The sequence below is a fragment of the Choristoneura fumiferana genome, chromosome 27 (genome assembly GCF_025370935.1).
Source record: "Choristoneura fumiferana chromosome 27, NRCan_CFum_1, whole genome shotgun sequence".
In the NCBI taxonomy this organism is placed as follows: Eukaryota; Metazoa; Arthropoda; class Insecta; order Lepidoptera; family Tortricidae; genus Choristoneura; species Choristoneura fumiferana.
Genome location: NC_133498.1, coordinates 4714801 through 4735429, shown reverse-complemented (window position 1 = coordinate 4735429; position 20629 = coordinate 4714801). Strand labels below are relative to the sequence as shown.

At 36.1% G+C, this 20629-nt stretch overlaps 1 protein-coding gene across 1 annotated transcript in view; it reads right to left on the bottom strand.

Moving 5' to 3' along the window:
• Window positions 1-20607, bottom strand: part of flz (transmembrane serine protease filzig) — a 43280-nt gene extending 22673 nt beyond the window's left edge. The window contains exons 1-2 of the mRNA XM_074108444.1: window positions 20551-20607; window positions 20221-20308 (exon numbers count right to left, since the gene is read on the bottom strand). Coding sequence (XP_073964545.1) covers window positions 20221-20308; window positions 20551-20607 — 145 coding nt within the window. The remainder of the gene's footprint in view (window positions 1-20220; window positions 20309-20550) is intronic.
• Window positions 20608-20629: the final 22 nt, after the last annotated feature.

Below are 20629 nucleotides of genomic sequence, written 5' to 3'. Positions count from 1 at the left end.
GAGAAGAATCCGGCAAGAAACTCAACGAGGTATATTTTTTTAAACAGATTTACAATATTATTAAATGATATCTATACATCACAAGTATTTAACACAACTTTATTTTTAGTTCGCTATTTGAAGGGAATGCTAATGCGGATCGGAATTCTTTCCAAATATCCATCATCATTCTGTCCATGATATAATTATTAACTTTATAATACGCCTTAGATATTCATGTCTTCTTGACAATAGATCTGAATTTTGTATCCGTTTCATTTTGTATTATTTTTTGGAATTTTATTATAAAAACGTATGCAAATTCCCAGAAACGACTTTTTGGTTTTAGCCAGTCTGTAAGATGGAACTTTAAGCTTCCCTGTGTTTCTAGTAGCCTTTGGCTTATCGACGAGAGACGAGATTCACTCATTCATTTTTGTATTAAAAACAATAAAAATACAAGAAATGAGAAACCACCAACTCAGCGTCAACTTATTTTTTTAACAAAATGTGTTCCGAAAAATTTTTTGACTTCCCATTAACCTATGAGCTTGAAATTTGGTGATAATGTTTATTATTAGAACCAACTTGACTTTGCGGCAAAATGCGTAGCACAGAAGCATGCATTCTCCCGTTATACCCGGTTTACATTATTCCAGTAAAATCGTGCCAGTAGCTATACATTGCGGGGTCACAATCCAAACGTATTACACAAGATCGATCGAGCACCGCAGTGTCACGCTACTGAGGGCCTACCCCGAAGTTCGAAAATCGAAGTTCGTATCGTACCGTCTCGCTCTCGTATTAAATATCAGAGGGACCGAACGACACGAACTTCGATTTTCGAATTTCGTAGAGCCCTGCTTCAACGATTTTACTGGAATAATGTGAACCGGGCATTAGGCTCTGCGGGGTGCTTGGGTTAGTATTTTTCTGTTGATTCCCATTGGTTTATTCTTCGACCGACCCTAGCTAACCCAGGACTGATTAGTGTCAGGATGTATAAAACTGTCATTGCTAAAACCCAAGGCTGTGTTATTAAGTTAACGTAGAATCTAGATCATGCCAGTGGCCCTAAAGAGATTCAATGAACATATTGATATCCTAGTTCACAATCATACTATTTACATTTAAACCAATCTTGCAGAAGAGCAATTATGTTATATATTTGCGTATAAATATCATAAAAATGGAAAAAAAATAAAAAATATGTTTTTAAATCTGAGAATAGGTATTTTAATATTATAATATTTAAATTATTGAAATATATTGAATATTAAGTAAGTATGTTGAAGTTTAAGTCAAAAATTACTTCTTACTAGCTTGACGAAGCTTATGTTTGTTTAGAATTTTAATGAGTGATCAGAGAAACTGCATCAAGGATTTTAATCACAGTTTAACTGATATCTGATGATTAATAATCAATAAAAATGATCGCAGCCAATGTCGCTGTACAGCGAGGCGGAAGCGATACTTGCCAATCAGAGCGTGGTAGAAACGCACGCGCATACCGCTAGAGGACGAATCATGTGGAGAGATCGTATCACCTTAGAATAGATGCAAAGCACGTCGACAATACAAGAAATAAAAAAAACAACTTCTTTAAAAAAAGTTTTCAACGAAATGAAAAAGATATGAAGAATCTAAAGCGGCAATTACACTGCGTCGTTCACCTAATGCGGTCGCCGAATTTGTTTCAAACTACTTCGGCGAACGACCGTCGCCTTTACATTAGTCTGTCCGTCTACTGCGGCGGCCATATTAAGGCGGTGGCAGCTGTCGCTCGCCGAATGCGGCCGACTACCGTGTTCTTTACACTTTTGCGGTCGCCGCATGCAGCATGCGGCGAACGACTCAGTGTAATTGCCGCTTAAGGTTTTGGGAATATGGATTTCTACTATACTTGCATTGTTATATAAGCTACATTTCCGTACCAAATTTCAAGTCGATGCCATTAACCACCATCGAGGAGTTCCCTCCTGCGGAGACGAGCCTTGCTGTACCACAAGGGTGGCACTACCAGGTTATTTTTTGTCACCAAATTTACTTAAACATGGCAAATTTGATGGCTGATTGGATGATCCACTGCAAGTAGGTTAAGTTTAGCTTCCAAGATTTAACCGATATTAACATACTAATAGGGCAAGTAAAAAAAAAACTTGCAAAAACAAGTCTAGTAGGCAGCTTATCTAATAAGATATATAATTTTAGAACAGGTTTTTATATTTTTCAAGTGGTTTTGTTAGCTCTACAAGAATCTAACGAGGCTTGAATTGAGTACAGTCAAGTTACAAAAATATGTATACACGACCTTATTGTCAAGTGCATAAAGTCGTGTATACATATGTAACTTTGGCCGTGTCGATATCTTTGCACTTGCCTGTACACTTGTGTCAACTTGCTAAGGCTGGAACTCTGTTAATTAGTAACTTGAAGTCGGGACCTATTCAAAACTGTGATCGGATCAAAAATTCTCAGTAGTCGGTCCAAACTGTAGATCTTTAATTTTTTTTATTTTTATTTGTTAGTGGTTTTTAAAAAAAAATATTGACAGATGGACAGTCAGTAATAACATGTGGCTATGTGTTTTGTAATATTAACTTACAGTCTTTGCCCGGATTCTAAAGGAGGTGTTAGGTCCAATTTTTGATGATCGAAAGCGTTAGCTTCGTCTCGCTTAGCTCGAGTCATTGAGAAAGTGACAGACATAGTAATGTTGATCATCGGTATCGATCGGTAACTTTTATCTTATGATAGCTACCGAAAATCAAGTAGTAAAAATACTCAATTCATACTCATTATGTTTTACTTGACTAACGCACATAAAGTATAATGATAAGGAATAACAAAGGATAATATATAAAAACAATTTAAAAAATTACAAATGGCTAACTTTGACATATTTTTAATCGTGTTTAGTAACTGACAGCAGACTGATACTATGTGCCCTATGAAATTAGTCCGTCCAGACGACGACACCGTGTACTTGTAGATTTATACCTAAAATGCGGAGTGCGCCATGCCTGACTGTCTTTGCTTTGAAATCGTCAATTTGTTTTGAGTGTTATTTTTTGTTACTTTGTGTGTTTATTTCCTCGCATGCATTGGAAAGGATTACATACATGTGGAATGTAGACAGTTCTCAACTCTTGTCAGCTTAAAATTCTTGCTTCGCTCGGTAAGATTATCTATCGGTGCTCGATGGAAAATACCTACTCTCGCACTTTCATTAGAAATATGTATTATAGTTATTTGTTGTGTCTTAGATATTACTAGTTACTTTTTCAAGCTTAAAATAATATCTGGTATTCTCTCGCAACAAAAGTAAACTATGCCGAACAGGTGAGAATATGAGAATTATGCTTCATTAACAATTGATCATTGTTGAGCTATTAATTATAGCTTCACACGATATTAACGTTTCTCGAACATCTCTGTAACATATTAGTTTTTGCTTTTGCACAAGCTTTAGTAAAATACGTGCTCGCCGATATAATGTCATTTTTTTATCATCACAATGTTGTCTCGTATTATACCCATTGAGGTCAATAGTTGTTATGGTATTATAGGTTAAAGCCATATCTTTATGGGGGCAACTGAACTAAGAGTACTATGTCATAGTACTCTTAGTTCATTGAGGGCTATCCGGGCTATCGCGTATGAATTCGCCGCTAGAGGCGCTAGTGTAGCGTGAGGTCTACGAAATGTCAAATCTCATAGTTTTTGGGTGAGCTACGCGCGTTTATTTTTAGAATAATTTTGTGAATATTTTGCATTACCTGAAATTAATTATGGCAATAATGCGTTACGGGACAATGAATGTCTGTGTTTTGAGACAGTTTTGTCTTTCGGAGACTTTTGTCCTCCCTTTTTTTCCGAACAAAACTGTACCTACTACGCAACACTGGTTTCTCGATATTTTTATGGTACGGTTTTAAGGTGTATTAAATAAGATTAAATCTAAACTTTGTTTTCAGGCCCGTAATTACAGACTTTGAAAGCCACACTTAAAAACCTCACGCAACAGTGGCGCCATCTAGAAAGACAAAAAACGACGACCTGGTTAAGATCGCGGGATCGCGGTGGATGCGGAAAGCACAAGACGTCTGAGTGGAGAGCCTTGGGGGGAGGCCTGAGGCTGATGACGTAGATATAGTTTAGATATAGTTAGTGTTTAGTATTGTAACTAAGGGACCCCATACATCCCTGTATTTTTATTATCATTTTTTTGTTCTTTAATTGTATAATACGACGACCAGACGACCAGATGGCCTAGTGGTTAGAGAACCTGACTACGAAGCTTGAGGTCCCGGGTTCGATTCCCGTGTCGGGGCAGATATTTGTATGAAGAATACGAATGTTTGTTCTCGGGTCTTGGGTGTTTAATATTGTATTTAAGTATGTATCTATCTATGGTCTGTCCCAGAATTCGAGATACTAAAATGACAGTCTGAAATGTCAAACGTAAAAATAATGTGGCCAGCATAAAAGGAACAGTGCTGCTCCGTGATTTCGGTTTCGTAAATAACCGATAAAATGTTTATTTTACGATAGCAAAAATAACATTAATGCATTTAATATTCTACTTTCCATTTTACTTTATCATACGATAAAGTGATGAAATCTAAGCACAGACAAAATACAGTGTTCATCACTTAGTGCCAACGTAAAAAATAATACAGAGGGGCTACTACAAAACTAGAAAAACGAAGTTCGTATGGCACCGTCCCTTTCACTCGCGTATTGAATGAGATAAGCGTCAGCGGGACGGCAACATACGAAGTTCGAGTTTTGCATTTCGTAGTCAGGGCCTGCAGGGCTACTACGAAATTCGAAAATCGAAGTTCGTGTCGTTCCGTCCTTCTGACACTACTATTTAATTTAATACGTAAGTGAGAGGGACGTTACGGTACGAACTTTGATTTTCGAATTCCGGAGTAGGCCCTCAGATATCATCACACAACGTCATTGTTCATGTTTTTCGTATTCAAGTGGTATTCAACCGATTTTCGTTACTTTACTCGTATTGTCATCGGATGTGATCAGTGCGTTTTTCTCGTGTTTTTATTTAGATATTCATATCATAGAATAATAAATCAAATATTCATTATTCTCATATTATTTAGTTACTTAATGTAAAACTTACTTAGAATGAAATTGAAACTTAAACATCAACATCTATAAAAAGTCGAAATATCTCGAAAACGGTCGCATTTTTATTAGACCTATTTTACCTTTTCTAGAATGTCCTAAGTGCCCTACATTTTAGTACATCACGGATCCGTTCATATCTTAATATTTTACGACATACATACATAGGTACCTACAAAATCTTTCGGTAATAACCGGTTGCGGCACATCACTATTTATGAGACGCAAAAAACAGGTAACACATGAAACGTCATTTTAGCATCTCGAATTCTGGGACAGACCATATATAAGTATATTTATCCGTTGCTTAGTACCCATAACACAAGCATTGCTAACCTTACTTTGGGACTAGGTCAATTGGTGTGAATTGTCCCGTGATATTTATTTATTTATTTATGAAAAAAACATTCCTGATAACACATTCTCGCACATCGCTGGTGAAAAGCAAGCAAACTAAGGACCCTTGCGATGGAAGGTAGGCAAGATGGTCGACTCCGTATCGAGAGCAAACTCAGTGTTTCTCTAAACGTCAACTAACCATGAAATTATTTGACATTGACATGGTTTTTTGAGCACGTGTGTCTGACAGCGAGTCAAGTCAACAATAACAGTTGTTCTTAAAAATGAAAGTTATTTCGAGAGAGAAATTTTGAGGCGTAATTTGTTGTAATTGAATAAACGGCGAATTTTGATTACTTAGTTGTATTCATGAAAGTAAAATTGAATTAGAACTTGGGGATTCGCGGTTTTTGCCTTCTTGTTTGTTTTGTGACTTATACTAGCTGTTACCACCGACTTTGTTTGAGATTAATTAGGGTTTTTCGACAGACAATAATATCGCTAGTATACATATTTATTTTTCCGGATTCGAAAATTGTGGTCCAAACAGAATGACATTTCACTGGTGAAGCCGTAATTTACTAAGCCTATGACAACAAAACACATGTGCGCATTAATAGCAAGAAAAACGAAATTATGATGACATTGGTTCTAAAACGAATTACACATACTACATGTATAAATATGTATGTCACTGTACCGAAAAATTATATCATCCTGAATCACACTGATGATTTTTTTCCTGGCCACTATAAATAGGGTGTCAAATTTTAGACAATCAGCCCCGACGGTTGACCGGATGGCCAAGTGGTTAGGTTTCGATTCCCGTCCGGGGCACATATTTGTATGATTAATACGTATGTTTGTTCTCGGATCTTGGATGTTTAATATGTATTTAATTATGTATTAATCTATTTAAGTACTTGTTTATCCGTTGCCTAGTATCCATGGTGCAAGCTTTGCTTAGTTTGGGACTAGGTCAATTGGTGTCAAGTGTCCCATGATATTTATTTAAACTATAGGTACTAATACTCTTTGGTTGCAAAGTAACCACTGTTCGGTACACATCTGGGGCAAAGGTTGAACACTAACAATCCTTCACACAATTAGCTCTGTGTACACGCCTCTTCCGACAAACCAGTCCTTTAAAGGAACACTTGATTTCAATGAACATTGTTCACCGTCGAATCCCACCTGTAGATTTTCTAATTCAACACCATTTTCACTTTCTGCGACCTGCCTTTACTTTCTACTGAGTTATGTCTTATTACTGCTGCGGGGCGTGTCTGATGAATTAGGGGCGATACGTCGCTGGTTCTCTTTAGGCATACTTATGAGTTGTCTGTCACAAGATGCAATGTATGTCGTGTTAGTTTTTACTGTCGTGCTAATGCGATTAGTATGCTGTGTTGGTACGAGACGGTATTGGTTTGGTTTAGTTAGTGACCGACTTTTAGGCTTTTTATTTGGGTATCGTCCGTTACTAGTTGTAATAGATTATCGTGGTTCTAATGGGAATTATGACGATTCCGTTTTACTGGCTACAGTTTTGTTGTCCGTTTTAATGGCGATTATAAATTAAATATATGTATAATGGGAGCAGCCATTACGATGCTTATAATTAGGTTTGGTTAAAATAAAATGTTACGGAAAAAACAATAACGAATTTCCATTTCTCATACCAAACTTAAAATTAATGTGATATTATGGTGCATTGAATATGAACGAAAACTAATTATAAGCATTAAAATAGCTGCTAACATTACAGTTGTAAAGTTTTATTTTGTTTCAGTGTGTTGTTTATAAATTAGAACGAAACTACTTTTATATGAAATGCAATCAGCGATGAGCGTACTGGCGACTCTTAAGAATATTTGTATTGTATTGCATGTTATAACTAAAAAAATAACAATAATTATTACGTTAGTACAAAAACAAAGAAATAGATAAAACTAAAACTTACTTATCCTATAACGTCTTAAACTTTCGTGATTTTCACTCATAGTCAAAATACCACGCACAGGACTTATCACGCTAACACACACGAGTAATATTTACCACGACGTGTGTGTTAGCGTGATAAGTCCTGTGCGTGGTAATTTACTGATCCAAAGTCGAAAAACCTATATTTACAAAAATATCATCCAGATCGTTATTATTGGGCAGGGTGCCAATAAGGCTGGCTGCGTTGATTGCCTGTGATATAAAAAAAATACGGATCATTTCCCAAAGAGCCTACCGAAGTCATATATTATGTAGTATCGAATAAAAATAGCGTGTTAAAAAGCTATAAAGGTCAGATGATCGTAACATCAGATATGCATGCTTTAGTAATAACTTATAAACGATTGTTACATAAAAATATTGTTACTTTGCGAGTTACATCTCTTACACTAATAACCATGTAACAGTTACTTTCTCTTAGATTTTTTTTCAGTAATATTTTGCATGGCACGTATAACATACGTCAAAATATGATTTTGACTATTTTTTTATGTTTTATAAATAAAAGCTCGACACTGAATTTTATCGAAGAGAAAAACAATGTCTAAGCTCCATTTACATATAAAGTTCTAAAATTTGAAATTCAAAATTAGACTTCTTAAGATTACATGCAAGTAGGCTGTGTACCTATTGCATAGAGCGTTTTAGAAAGAGACAGATATATAGTTTTTTTTAAATCACGGTTAATCCAATTTTCAATTGAATTCATTTTTATTTTCGATAATCATTGTATTTGTTGCAAGCAAACCGGTAGGTGCAAGGGCTTTGTTTGACTGTGGACGTCTCCTGGCTGATGATGATGATGAATCATTCTATTGTCTTTATCTCTAGTAAACATTTAGAGAACCTGACTACGAAGCTTGAGGTCCCGGGTTCGATTCCCAGCCGGGGCAGATATTTGTATGAATAATACGAATGTTTGTTCTCGGGTCTTGGATGCTTAATATGTATTTAAGTGTGTATTTATCTATAAGTTGCTAGAAAATTAGGTGCGGATATTTTCAGGGTATGTAATTAATAACCTAATAATCAATTATACACAAATTATTTAATTATTGTGTGGTAATATTTATTTTGTTTTATACAAAAATACCATTCCGTCCAAAAATAATCACCCATGCATTAACTAAAAATTTAATTTAATTGAAACTAATTAACAACGATGCAAATATTCGATCCTCAAAATATCCGCATCTGATTTTCTAGCACACTGTATATAAGTATGTTTATCCGTTGCCTAGTATCCATAGTACAAGCTTTGCTTAGTTTAGGACTAGGTCAATTGGTATCAAGTGTACCATGATGTTTATTTTTATTTATTATGAAAATACAGTATGATCATACCTAAAACATCATGCAAGCGAATCCACAGGTAAGGTTTGTAGTAAAAATCCGAATCAATAAAGAGAAAGTAGTCTGAAGTAAACACGTTACGACGGTAGACCACAAAATGGCCATATAAGACCATATTATGAGGTTTACGTAATGTTACATTTAACTTTCTTTAAGGGAATTTGATCGTTTGCATTTCTTTTTGGTGATATCTTTGCGGTTACGCATGGAACTTTTTAATATGCTTAATAGCAGCCATTGCCAACCGAGAACTTCAGACCAGACTCCAAAGCCGCGATGTCAAAGAAAAAGGGAACCACCATATTATTTTCCCAAGTATCTAGTCATGAAGACCTACCTGCTACCTTCGAACTACTCATAAGTGCGTTTTAATTTTAGGGTACAGTTAATTGAAATAAATAAATAAATACCATGGGACACTTGACCTAGTCCCAAACTAAGCAAAGCTTGTACAGTCTCCAGCATTAATATCTGCCACTTCGGAGCGTGCAAAAATATCTGACACGTCCTTCCGGCCCTAGCAATAGAGTCGTATCAGATATTTAGGCACGCTTGTTGTGTCAGATATTGGTGCTGGTGACTGTACTATGGACACTGGGCAACGGACAAACATACTTATATAATAAATACTTAAATACATATTAAACATCCAAGACCCGAGAACAAACATTCGTATTAATACAAATATCTGCCCCGGCGGGGATTGAACCCGAGACCTCTAGCTTCGTAGTCAGGTTCTCTAATCATTTGAAATTAAATAGTTTATTTTGCTATAGACATGGTAAAATTGGTCTTATAAATATAGTGCTAATGAGCTGGGACATGTATAATTATCAACCAAGATTAAAAACAGAAAGATTTAGAAAATTACAAAAATAAAATAGTTCTCACGATTTATAAGTCAGGAACAGTCGGGCTTGGACTCGTTTCACTACTACAGTAGGCAGTGAGAGGGGCGCCACTATCGTGAACGTTCCTTTGAAAATGATCTTCCTAACAGATCGAAACTATATTGTTTTGACGTAATCTTCAGAACTATGTACCTACAACGTGAAATGCAATAAAATTTGAATGGAATGAACTAGTCGCACCATTCCTAGGTTATAATAGTGTAATTTTTGTAATAATCCATATATGTCTCACGAGAGCTTAGGTAAAGTTATCGAAAATACAAACTGAGACATGCACAGAAAAACCAGAAAAAGAGACCAGCGCTGGGAATCGAACCCAGGTCCTCAGCAATCCGTGCTGCGTGCCCCTACACCACCGCTGGACAGGAATCTAGACACGAATTTTTCCTATGCATACATATCTCAGGTTGCTTATTTCTACTACGCTACTTATGCAGCAGCACTAGCGACATCTATGTTCAGCTCTCATCGAGAGACGTCACACTCTTTCGGAACCAACCGCTCACCCAGACAAGAGATGTCGCTACTAAGCAATCAAATTATGATTACTTTTACGGGTATCCCGTGAAACCATATCGAAAATACAAACCAGTCCAGTCCATCCATGTCTCAGTTTGTATTTTCGATATGGTTTCATGGGATGTTGATTGTTGCACATTCATTTATTTTCACCGAATATTTTCATCGAAAGTCAGTCATAGCGGTAACATAATACCTGTTACGCAGGACTGTGACCCCATAGCAGAGTGTTAAAGTGACAGTTGACGATAGTTATTTTTAGGGTTCCATATCCAAATAAATATTACTGAGAGTCCGCTGTCTGTCTGTCTGTCCATCTGTGATCTATCTCTTGAGCCGCAATATAAAAATTAAAAGGGGTCATTTTTTTTTTGCGTTGCTAGGCGGCTAAGGTGACAGCCGACAGTTGCTAGGGGCAACGCGAGTTTGGACTCGTTTGATTCATCTTGAGGAGTGTACTTTGGTGACCAGAGGCAGAGTGTAGTCAGCAAAAAAGCTTGTATTAGTATTTTTACCAAAAACTTTTTTTTGGTTGAGTCGCCTTAATGGCCAAAGACACTATATAGGTCCTTGCATAACGTTTCCTTGTTTTACAGTGTCGCCATGTCTGTCCGTTAGTACTAGAAAGCTATAATTTAGCATGAATATACATAATCAGTCACGCCGACAGTGGTAAAATAAAAAATATTTTGGGTAATTCCCATACACGTAAACTGGGGATGCTTTTTTAATTTTATAATAAAGTACTTAATAATAGAGGGTGTGCAGTTAGAAAAAATAAATTTACTATGTTACGCCCTAGATATTATTAATGTCTTCTTGATTCTTTAGAAAACAAAAGTTAGTAACCGGACGTCCGGTTCGCCAAGTGGTTAGAGAACCTGACTACGAAGCTTGAGGTCCCGGTTTCGATTCCCGTGTCGGGGCAGATATTTGTGTGAATAACACGAATGTTCGTTCTTGGGCCTTGGATGTTTAATATCTATTTAAGTATGTTTATCCGTTGCCTAATATCTAATAGTACAAGCTTTGTGTATTTTGGGACTAGGTCAATTGGTGTCAAGTGTCCCATGATACCATAATATTATTAGTGCATTCTTTTTGAAAACAAAATCCCAAAAACTACAGTATGAAAGTTAATCCTCAAGCGTAACGATTTTTGTCAAAAAAAGTAAAATGTCGTCTGTTTTATTTTCATCACACAGTTCTTAAGAGTGCGGCGGTCAGTGAACCCGCCTTGCCACAGGACATTGTCATGCGATTGTCCTTCTTGACAGGGTTATTGACCTTTAGGTTCCGTTTCCACCAGAGATGTGCAAGGATGTGTTGCGAGGAATGTTTTTCCTGAACCAATAGAAACGCGTCATTTACCTCGCCTCGCTCCGCTCAGCTGTTTCCACTAGAGATGTGCTGTGCGAGGATAGATAAATAAAGTTTATCTATTGGCTCATGAAAAACACATCATCGCACACCTTTGGTGTAAACACAGCCGGGAATAAGTTTTTGAAAAAAAAATTGTAGGTACGTTACTTTTTGCTGGCTGTCAAAATTAAAGTAACGTCGAAACGTGGATAAATCGACCGTCAGTCAATATTAGCTTTTGATTAATGACTCGTTAAAGCCTAATTAACCGTAGTGGTTTTCCTGTTAAGTTCGTACGCAAATAAAATATTTTACTTTAGCAATAAATAAATTAGGACCCGTTTAAAATCATGACCAGCTCAAAACTTCACCGTAATCCTGACTGTTGAAGTACAACTTACTTATCGAAAGTACAAACTGAAACAAAGATGCACAGAAAAACCAGAAAAAGAGACCAGCGCTGGGAATCGAACCCAGGTCCTCAGCATTCCGTGCTGCGTGCTATACTTCTACACCACTACTGGACAGGATTACAGAAACAAATTTCTCCTATGCACCACATATCTCAGCTTGTTTGTTTTCTTATTTAGTCACTTTAGCAGCGACACTAACAACAATCTATGTTGGAACTAACCGCTCACCCGGACAAGAGATGTCGCTATTAAGCAATCAAATTAAGATTGGTTTTTGGAGTCTTTACGTAACAGAATTCTAGACTACGAATACTAGGCTTGATTTTCGTTTTTAGCTTTTATTTGAAGTTAATATAAAAATGGGCACATGAGTTTTCATTTCATATTTTTTCGCGGACGTCATTTAGAAACATTATTATTCCCTTTTGTCACTCCGTCAGTTTTTTATAAATCTAATGACATCTTAGGTGTCGAAACTGTCACAGTCATTTTAGGCTAAAGAAAGGAGCAAAATATTATGTATACATTACAACCGAGGAAATTGAATCGCGTACCAGGGTGGAGTCAATTGCGCTATCATTTCTTTGGCAGATGTGTTGAATGTCAGTAGCACAAATAATGTTCCACCCTGGTACACAATTCAGTTTCTTCGGCTCGGGTTCTCGGGTGGAATTTTTGATAATCAATTTCCTATGAGATGTCAACATGACATGAGTAGCACTAAGGTCCCACCCTCCTGGGTCATGATTCAATTTGTTCAACTGTACAGTCACCAGCACCAATATCTGACGCAACAAGCGTGCATAAATATATGATACGACTCTATTTCTAGGGCCGGAAGGACGTGTCAGATATTTTTGCACGCTCCGCTGTGGCAGATATTAATGCTGGTGACTGTACATATATACTCTTGAAAAATATAACTCTGTACTTCGTACAATCGGGGTAAAAAGCTAATCTTATTCTTATTAGGCGAACGAAAGAGACAGGAGCATCCTAAATATGCACTGACGTCATAGCATTACGAACAGACAAGTCAGTATCTTATCTAAAGAATGCTCATTTATACAGAAGATAAAATGCTTTATAGTTTACGCTTTAGTCAGTAACCTATTCCTTAGAAACCTTGATAAACATCAAGCATTGTCATTAAAGTTTTATATTTCAAAAATGGCTGAACCGATGCTAATGAAACATATCTGCAAGACATCGCAAGGAAACTTGCTTTCGCGTAAAAAGCCGCATCGAAGTCGGAGAATCACAGTTCTAGTTTACAGTATATTTAAGTCGAAAATTACGTTCATGAATAATTTTAACCCCTAATACAATATTTTGAACATGAAACTACCGTGAAACTCACTGATATTAAATGATATTAAAACGGATAACTCACGTCTTAAACCGAGACCGATGTGTGCGTGTTGCGGCAGCCGCCGAGTCGCGTGCTCCTGAGAGGAAGGGCTACGAAATAGCCCGAAACATGTCGAGCTAAACTCGGTTTAAGACGTGACTTATCCCTAATACAATAATCAACAAAAAGTTGGAAAACTTTGTCACTTCAAAGTTCAATATCTCAAAAAGGATTAAACCTATAAATCGCTAGAAAACCTGATATCAAATAAAAAAAAACACATTTAAATTGGCCACAAACAGACACACAGACACAGTGGCCAAACTTATAACACTCCTCTTTTCGCGTCGGGGGTTAAAAAGAGTTATAAGATTAACGACAATATCTGTGTGCCACAGACATGTGGCATTGTAGCTCTCAAACAAATAGCCCAATTTAACACAGTTTCTTTTATTAAATATAACGACCCGGATAACTCACGTCTTAAATCGAGTTTAGCTCGACATGTTTCGGGCTAATCCGTAGCCCTTCGTCTTCGGAGCAACGCGACTCAGCGGCCGCTGCAACACGCGCAGACGAAGGGCTACGGATTAGCCCGAAACATATCGAGCTAAACTCGATTTAAGACGTGAGTTATCCGGGTCGTTATATTTAATATGAGTGAGTCTCACGGTAGTTTCATGTTCAAAACAGTTTCTTTTATGTAAAAGCGAGTTTCTTTGCAATAGTTTTTAGCTATGTTTCGTTAAAGTTGGTTCAGCAGTTATTGAGATATTAGCCGTTACCCGCAATTTCATCTGCGTAGAATTAGGTTATAGCTATCCCGCGGGAACTATGTAATTTTCATCATGAAAACTATCCTATGTCCTACCCTGGGACTCATACTATCTGTATACAAACTTTCATCTAAATCGGTTCAGCGGTTTAGACGTGATGAAGTAACCAACAAACAAACAAACAGACTTACAAACTTTCGCATTTATAATATTAGTAGGATTGAACTTTGAAATGACAACGTTTCATCTGTTCTAAGTCGATTAGGTTAAGTGTACCGTTTTATTAGATATCGATAAATTTCCAGTTTCATCGTTATAATGCTATCTCGGAGGCTACTCCAAAATTAGAAGTTCAATCATACCGTCCTTTTCACTCTCCTATAAAGTCATATAAGAGTAAGCGGGACGGCATATGTGGTTCGAAAATCGGACTGCGTAAAGCCTGGATTCCGTGTATAGCCTTGACCTCGTTCCGCAACATTAGAAAGAGATAAAAGAGGATCTATTAAATAAATTATAGAGATACGCGGAAGAAATGCTTTGTAAGGACTGGCTGGTCCAGTTTTTTATAAGCTTTTATATATTTACATCTCGGATAATATAGTCGTAATGTTAGTATGTTTCTTTGCCATATCTTAAAAGTTAATAATTTTAACCCAATTCCATTACTCAGATTGACTTCATATTTGGTTTCTTGTGTAATGTTATTTAACGAGACTTAGGGGCTGTTTCACCATTCATTGATTAGTGTTAACTGGCGGTTAGGTGTGATGCCGTCTCTATTTGTTTTGTTCGAATAGACGAAGACGGCATCACATTTAACCGTCGGTTAACGCTAATCAATGGATGTTGAAACAGCCTCTAAGAATACACAAAAACATAACCATAAGTAAAACTTAACTATAATCTAAATACCTAACTTAAAAACATAATATAATACCTACTTAATTAAATCTAAAGAAGGCCCCCGTGGCATGGTGCCCAAGAGGCTCGCAGCATTCCCTTGTTAAATGGCGATGGCGATTCGTTGAAAGAGATAGCTGCCAGCCCTTTGGTCTCCAGAAGTGGCTCTCTCTTTTGCACTTCTTGAATAATTTGTGTGCGCCGGGACCCCAAGGACCCAGGGTCTTGGAACCGACAGCAATGAAGTTGTATGCTGAACCAAGACCCTGGTATAATATTTTCCTGCTCTCGGCTGCTTCAGCCGCTGCGCCAAATGTAAATTGGATGAAAATGTAAGTCATCATCATCCCAGCCTATATACGTCCCACTGCTGGGCACAGGCCTCCTCTCAGAACAAGAGGGCTTGGGCTATAGTTCCCACGCGGGCCCAGTGCGGATTGGGAACTTCACACGCACCATTGAATTGCTTCGCAGGATTGTGCAGGTTTCCTCACGATGTTTTCCTTCACCGCAAAGCTCGTGGTAAATTTCAAATGTAATTCCGCACATGAATTTGGAAAATTGGATGAAAATGTAAGTACTTCATTTTATTAAAATATATTTCCAAAATAATCCAAAAGTTCTGTTGTGACAATAAAAATCATACCTAGATACAAATATTATTGTATGGGCAATTTTCTAAATTTAACGAAAAAATCCATACTACTTACAACAAAAAACAAACAAAACAAAAACGAGGCATCAGCAAGTTTTAATCCTCAAATAATCGAGGGTAACTAAATAAATGATAAAAAAATTATGATTATTATATATATGTAAATAAATATAAATTATTATTAAGAACTTTATTTTTGTTACATTTGTGTTATTCTATACTTCTATCAATAAAATATCTGCATGTCATTATGTTATCAGAGACTTGTAAAATTGGCCCTAAACAGAAGACATCAACGCGTTCACCTATTCTTTACAAAAACTTGTTTCAAAATGACACTTGAAAATTCTCGTATATTTCGATATGACATATAAATATAATGTAGAAATTGCGAGTCACGATCACAATGCGGGCTAGGTTTTGATAACGCATTCGATAGATAATGTACAGTCGAGTTTATAAACTTGTGAGCAAAATTATGATCACGAATATCTGAACACATCTATTGTTAATGGCGTAGAGTCGTTTTCATTTAAAACTTCCTCGTAGAGAAATAAGTATTTTCATTTATCTGCACACTCTATCCAATTCCATCTATTCCATTTCCATTTTCTTCCATTAACTATGTAATTTCATGTATTAATTAAAAAACGACATATGTGAACTGAAAACACTTTGCTCACCCGCGATTTTACGATAGCTCAGTTTATGCAAGAAATATGTGTTCATGCAGTTCCTCCACCTCCACAGTGTAAGAACACACACAAATAACACAAACCCTATCATCACCATAACACTACACTGATGCGTTTCGAACTCAACCAAAACTCATTTTCAGAGCAACACCACCGTTCACCATGCTAATCTCGATTCGAATCTAATAATAATGAATCTAATAATTAGCATTATAAAATTTAAAATTTGTAAAACATAGAGTATCACCCGAGTTGTGGCACACACACAGTTTTTTTTTGTGCAACATGCCCTTACTCATAATATGGAACGGATATGAAACTTGACCCCAAACTCGAACCCAAGATCCCGCTGAGTTAATCGATACTTAATAGTTAAGGATAGCTTCACGGCATCTTTATCTTTTTAGGGTTCTAAAGAGGGTCCCAAAGGAAAAATTGACGAAATCAAATTTTTTATTCTGTACTAGCAGTTACCCGCGACTCCGTCTGCGCAGGATTCGGTTATCGCTATCCCGCGGGAACTGCTATTTTCCGGGATAAAAACTATTTTATGTCATTCTCTGGGACTCATACTATCTACATACTGAATTCTATCTAAATCGGTTCATTGGTTTAGATGAAGTACTTGATGTTGTAACAAACAAACAAATAAACAACAAACAGACATACAAACTTTCGCATTTATAATATTAGTGGGATTATATTAGTGGGGTAGTGGGTCCGATAAGTAGGCCGTAAAGATGTCTTTTACATGTCTAATTATATCAGTGCTTTCGAAAAGAACATCATTGTTGAAAATCAGCCGCAGGGAACATGGTAGATAATAGTATTTTGTTTTTCAAAATAACCTAATCAAATTAGAGGAACACTTCCGATATCGTCATTTCAGAGTTCAATATCTCAAAAAGCTATTTTAAGCTATTTATTTTTATCAAACATAGCCAAGTACTACCAAAAAGGTGTCACTTATACCTAAAATACCTCATTGAATCAGTCCATTTGTTTAGTAGTTACAATGCCACAAACAGACAGACATACATTGGCTTCAAACTTATAACACCCCTCATCAGACCCTTTACTGCGAAGTGCAAAATCGAAATTTGTATCTTGCTGTCCCGCTGACGCTAATATTTAATATGGGAACGAGAGGGACGGCACGATACGAACTTTGATTTTCGAATTTCGTAGTAGGTCCCGAAGTAAGTTTTTTTTCATCGTTTGTACTCATTCTCAACAATGGCTAATATGATGCTACAGAACCCTTCACGTTTAAACCAGTCTTGGCTTGGCCAGTTTTTACTGAGGAGCGTAAACGAGACAGTAAAACTCACTTCCTACGCCATTCGGTAAGCGTTCTTTGATTAAGTGTTAATTGTCTATAAAGTTTATTAGCTTTCTACTGTTATACGAAAATAATTGTTTTTTATAGTTTTACGACTTGTACAGGCGAAGAAACTAAATCGTTTTTCATTTTAGAACCTTTTCTCAGTCAATTTCACTATAAATAATAAATACGAATACCACGGTTTTTTGTATGATTAATTGAATTTTACAACGCATCGTTTTTATACTGTAATTTTTATTGATTAATAAATAAATGATAAACAAAATCGTATTTTCACACAAATTATCTGCCCAGTATAGTTCTGTGACTCCCAGTTACTTAGTCATAATAATTGATCTACAGGTATAAAGGTGGGCCTTGTAACACGAGCATAAAATTAAACCACAGCTTCCACTCTTTATCTTGAGCTAATTTTCTACAACTTTTGAAAATAACTTTTACATAATAATTTTTACTAAACAGTTTAAAGTTTAATTAGACCAGCAATGAATTGCGAAATCCGTCACTTTATTATGCAACATGCGATGTCATTTAGGTTATTGGATACCGTACATTGAAAATACCATTTAATTTGCTTGGAATAAACATACAATTACTTAATTTTTGAAAGTTGCAAAACTAAGTAGTTCCATTTGAGTAGCAGAACCTGTGTTTTAATTTTTTGCTCCTATTACAGGGCCCACCTGGTAGATTTAACAGTTATAGCTATTTGTTAGTTTTCACTTGAGATGGTCGTTTGAAATGGTAACGACACTTAGTTAAAGTCAATTATAACTCCAAGCTCACTGGGGCCTTATAACTTTCCTTTATCTAGTTAACTGTGGCGCTGTTAAACGGCAGTTAGTTAAATGCTTTGAGGATGTTATCTTATTACAGTAAACATAGCTTTTATATTTTTTTATTAGTAGGTAAGCAGGATAGAAACTGCTGGAAAATTTTTGTCTAGAAATTTCATGCTTTTTTTATGAGGAGCTTCCTTAATTTACTGGAATCAAGGATCATCATTATCATCATCCTAGCTTATAAACGTCCCACTGCTGGTACAGCCTTCCTCTCACAATAAGAGGCCTGGGGTCATAGTTCCCACGCGGCTCCAGTGCGGATTGGGAACTTAAAAGACACCATGAATTACTTCGCAGGTTTGTCATTCCTACTAATTCTTTTATGATTTCTCATTTCAATTGCGATCCATCTTTAATCGAGTTCAAAAGAAGGAGGTTATCAATTTGGTTCTTTTTTTGTTATGTTTGTTACCTCAGAACTCCGTCGTCTATGAATCGATTTGTCTTTTTCGATCCTGATTTGGTCCATAAGCACCAAAATCAGGATCTGATGATTGGATCCAAAGCAAATCGAGGGAACTCTTCAAATATTGTATGGACACCTATGGTAATTTCAAATATTATTTGTAGTAACTCGTGCATTTGCTCTTGAATTCATCATTCGATGAAGTGGAACTGATGATGAAGGCCACATTTGACCAACGGAGCGATTACTCAATAACAAATAAGTACTTCAACGGGTTGAATTTCAATTACTTTAACACAGTTGCTAAGCAATTTAAGCACATCGTAATGCATACGGTGAAATGGAACGGGTGGTGAAGCACCAGGACTCCTCAATAATTAAATTAATGAACGTCTCTGTAATGGAAAAAGCAATTTTTCGTGAAATTTATTTTACACTAAAAAGCGTGAAAATAAAAAATTGAACCGACTACAAAAAAACCATGAAAATATTTTTCTACCAATCTGAAGTCGGTGCCACGGTCACGGTCGGTGTCAGCACGAGCCAAAGTGGAAAAAGAAATTTGCCAACAAACTATTAGATATAGGTACTTGTATGGGCCGCAACATAACATAGTAAGGAATATAAAAATAAAAATTTGACTACTTATCTTATGTAACAGCCGAATAGATAACTTCCACCTTTTTTGAAGTCGGTAAAAATTATCGACTTGAGAACTGTATTCATTTTAATGTTAAAAGTAAAAAAGCTTAGCTTATTTTCATATTAGTTTTTTAAGTTATTTAGTCCGTTACATCAGTCGAATTATTATTTGCCGGAAAAGTTAATTACTATTTTGCAATAAAGTTGCTTATTCCTAATTTAAATAAAAAAGTTACTTTCCGAACTCTCCATTATAATTAATAAAAATATTTCTATCAAATGGCACCTTTATTTTTTCTTAATGGCATTTATTTAGCTACTTATTTGTCATGATATTTAAAAATACCTATTTAACTTAAACATAAACTGAAACACAATAGACTGATTCAAATTGAATAAAATTATAAATTACTTAAAAAAATACTAAAATGATCATGAAAAGTGATTTTTTCACGGCAGCAAAGTTACAATGGACGTTCATAGTAAACACCTGCTTTGAAGTCAATTAAAAATCTTAATTTAGTATTTATATATGTTTTTTTCCCTTAAAATAATATTATTCCCATCAACTCACCTCTACCAAATTCTTGCGCTGCACTAAAACCCAAGTCCACAACCAGCACAAAAACCACCAATTTTCTCACTAAGAAACACACCCCGAACTGTCATTTTGACGTTTCGTTTCGCGCCAAAATTAACAATAGATACTACACATGTCGACACTTGCACGGCCTCTTTGGCATTTTTTTTAACTTTTTTTACGAGACGAGTGTCGCGCGCGACGTTTGGGAACCTACTAGCCAACTGACCAACTTATTACAGTAAAATAAGAAACATACATATTACAATACCGCTTTAAAATGACAGAGTTCTATAACTTTCACCTGTAAAATAACCACCTCACTCCTTCATTAACAAGGTTGAAAGTGGATATAGTTTGTAAGATGGAACTCGGTCGCATTTTAGCGGAGTTGCTAAACGAG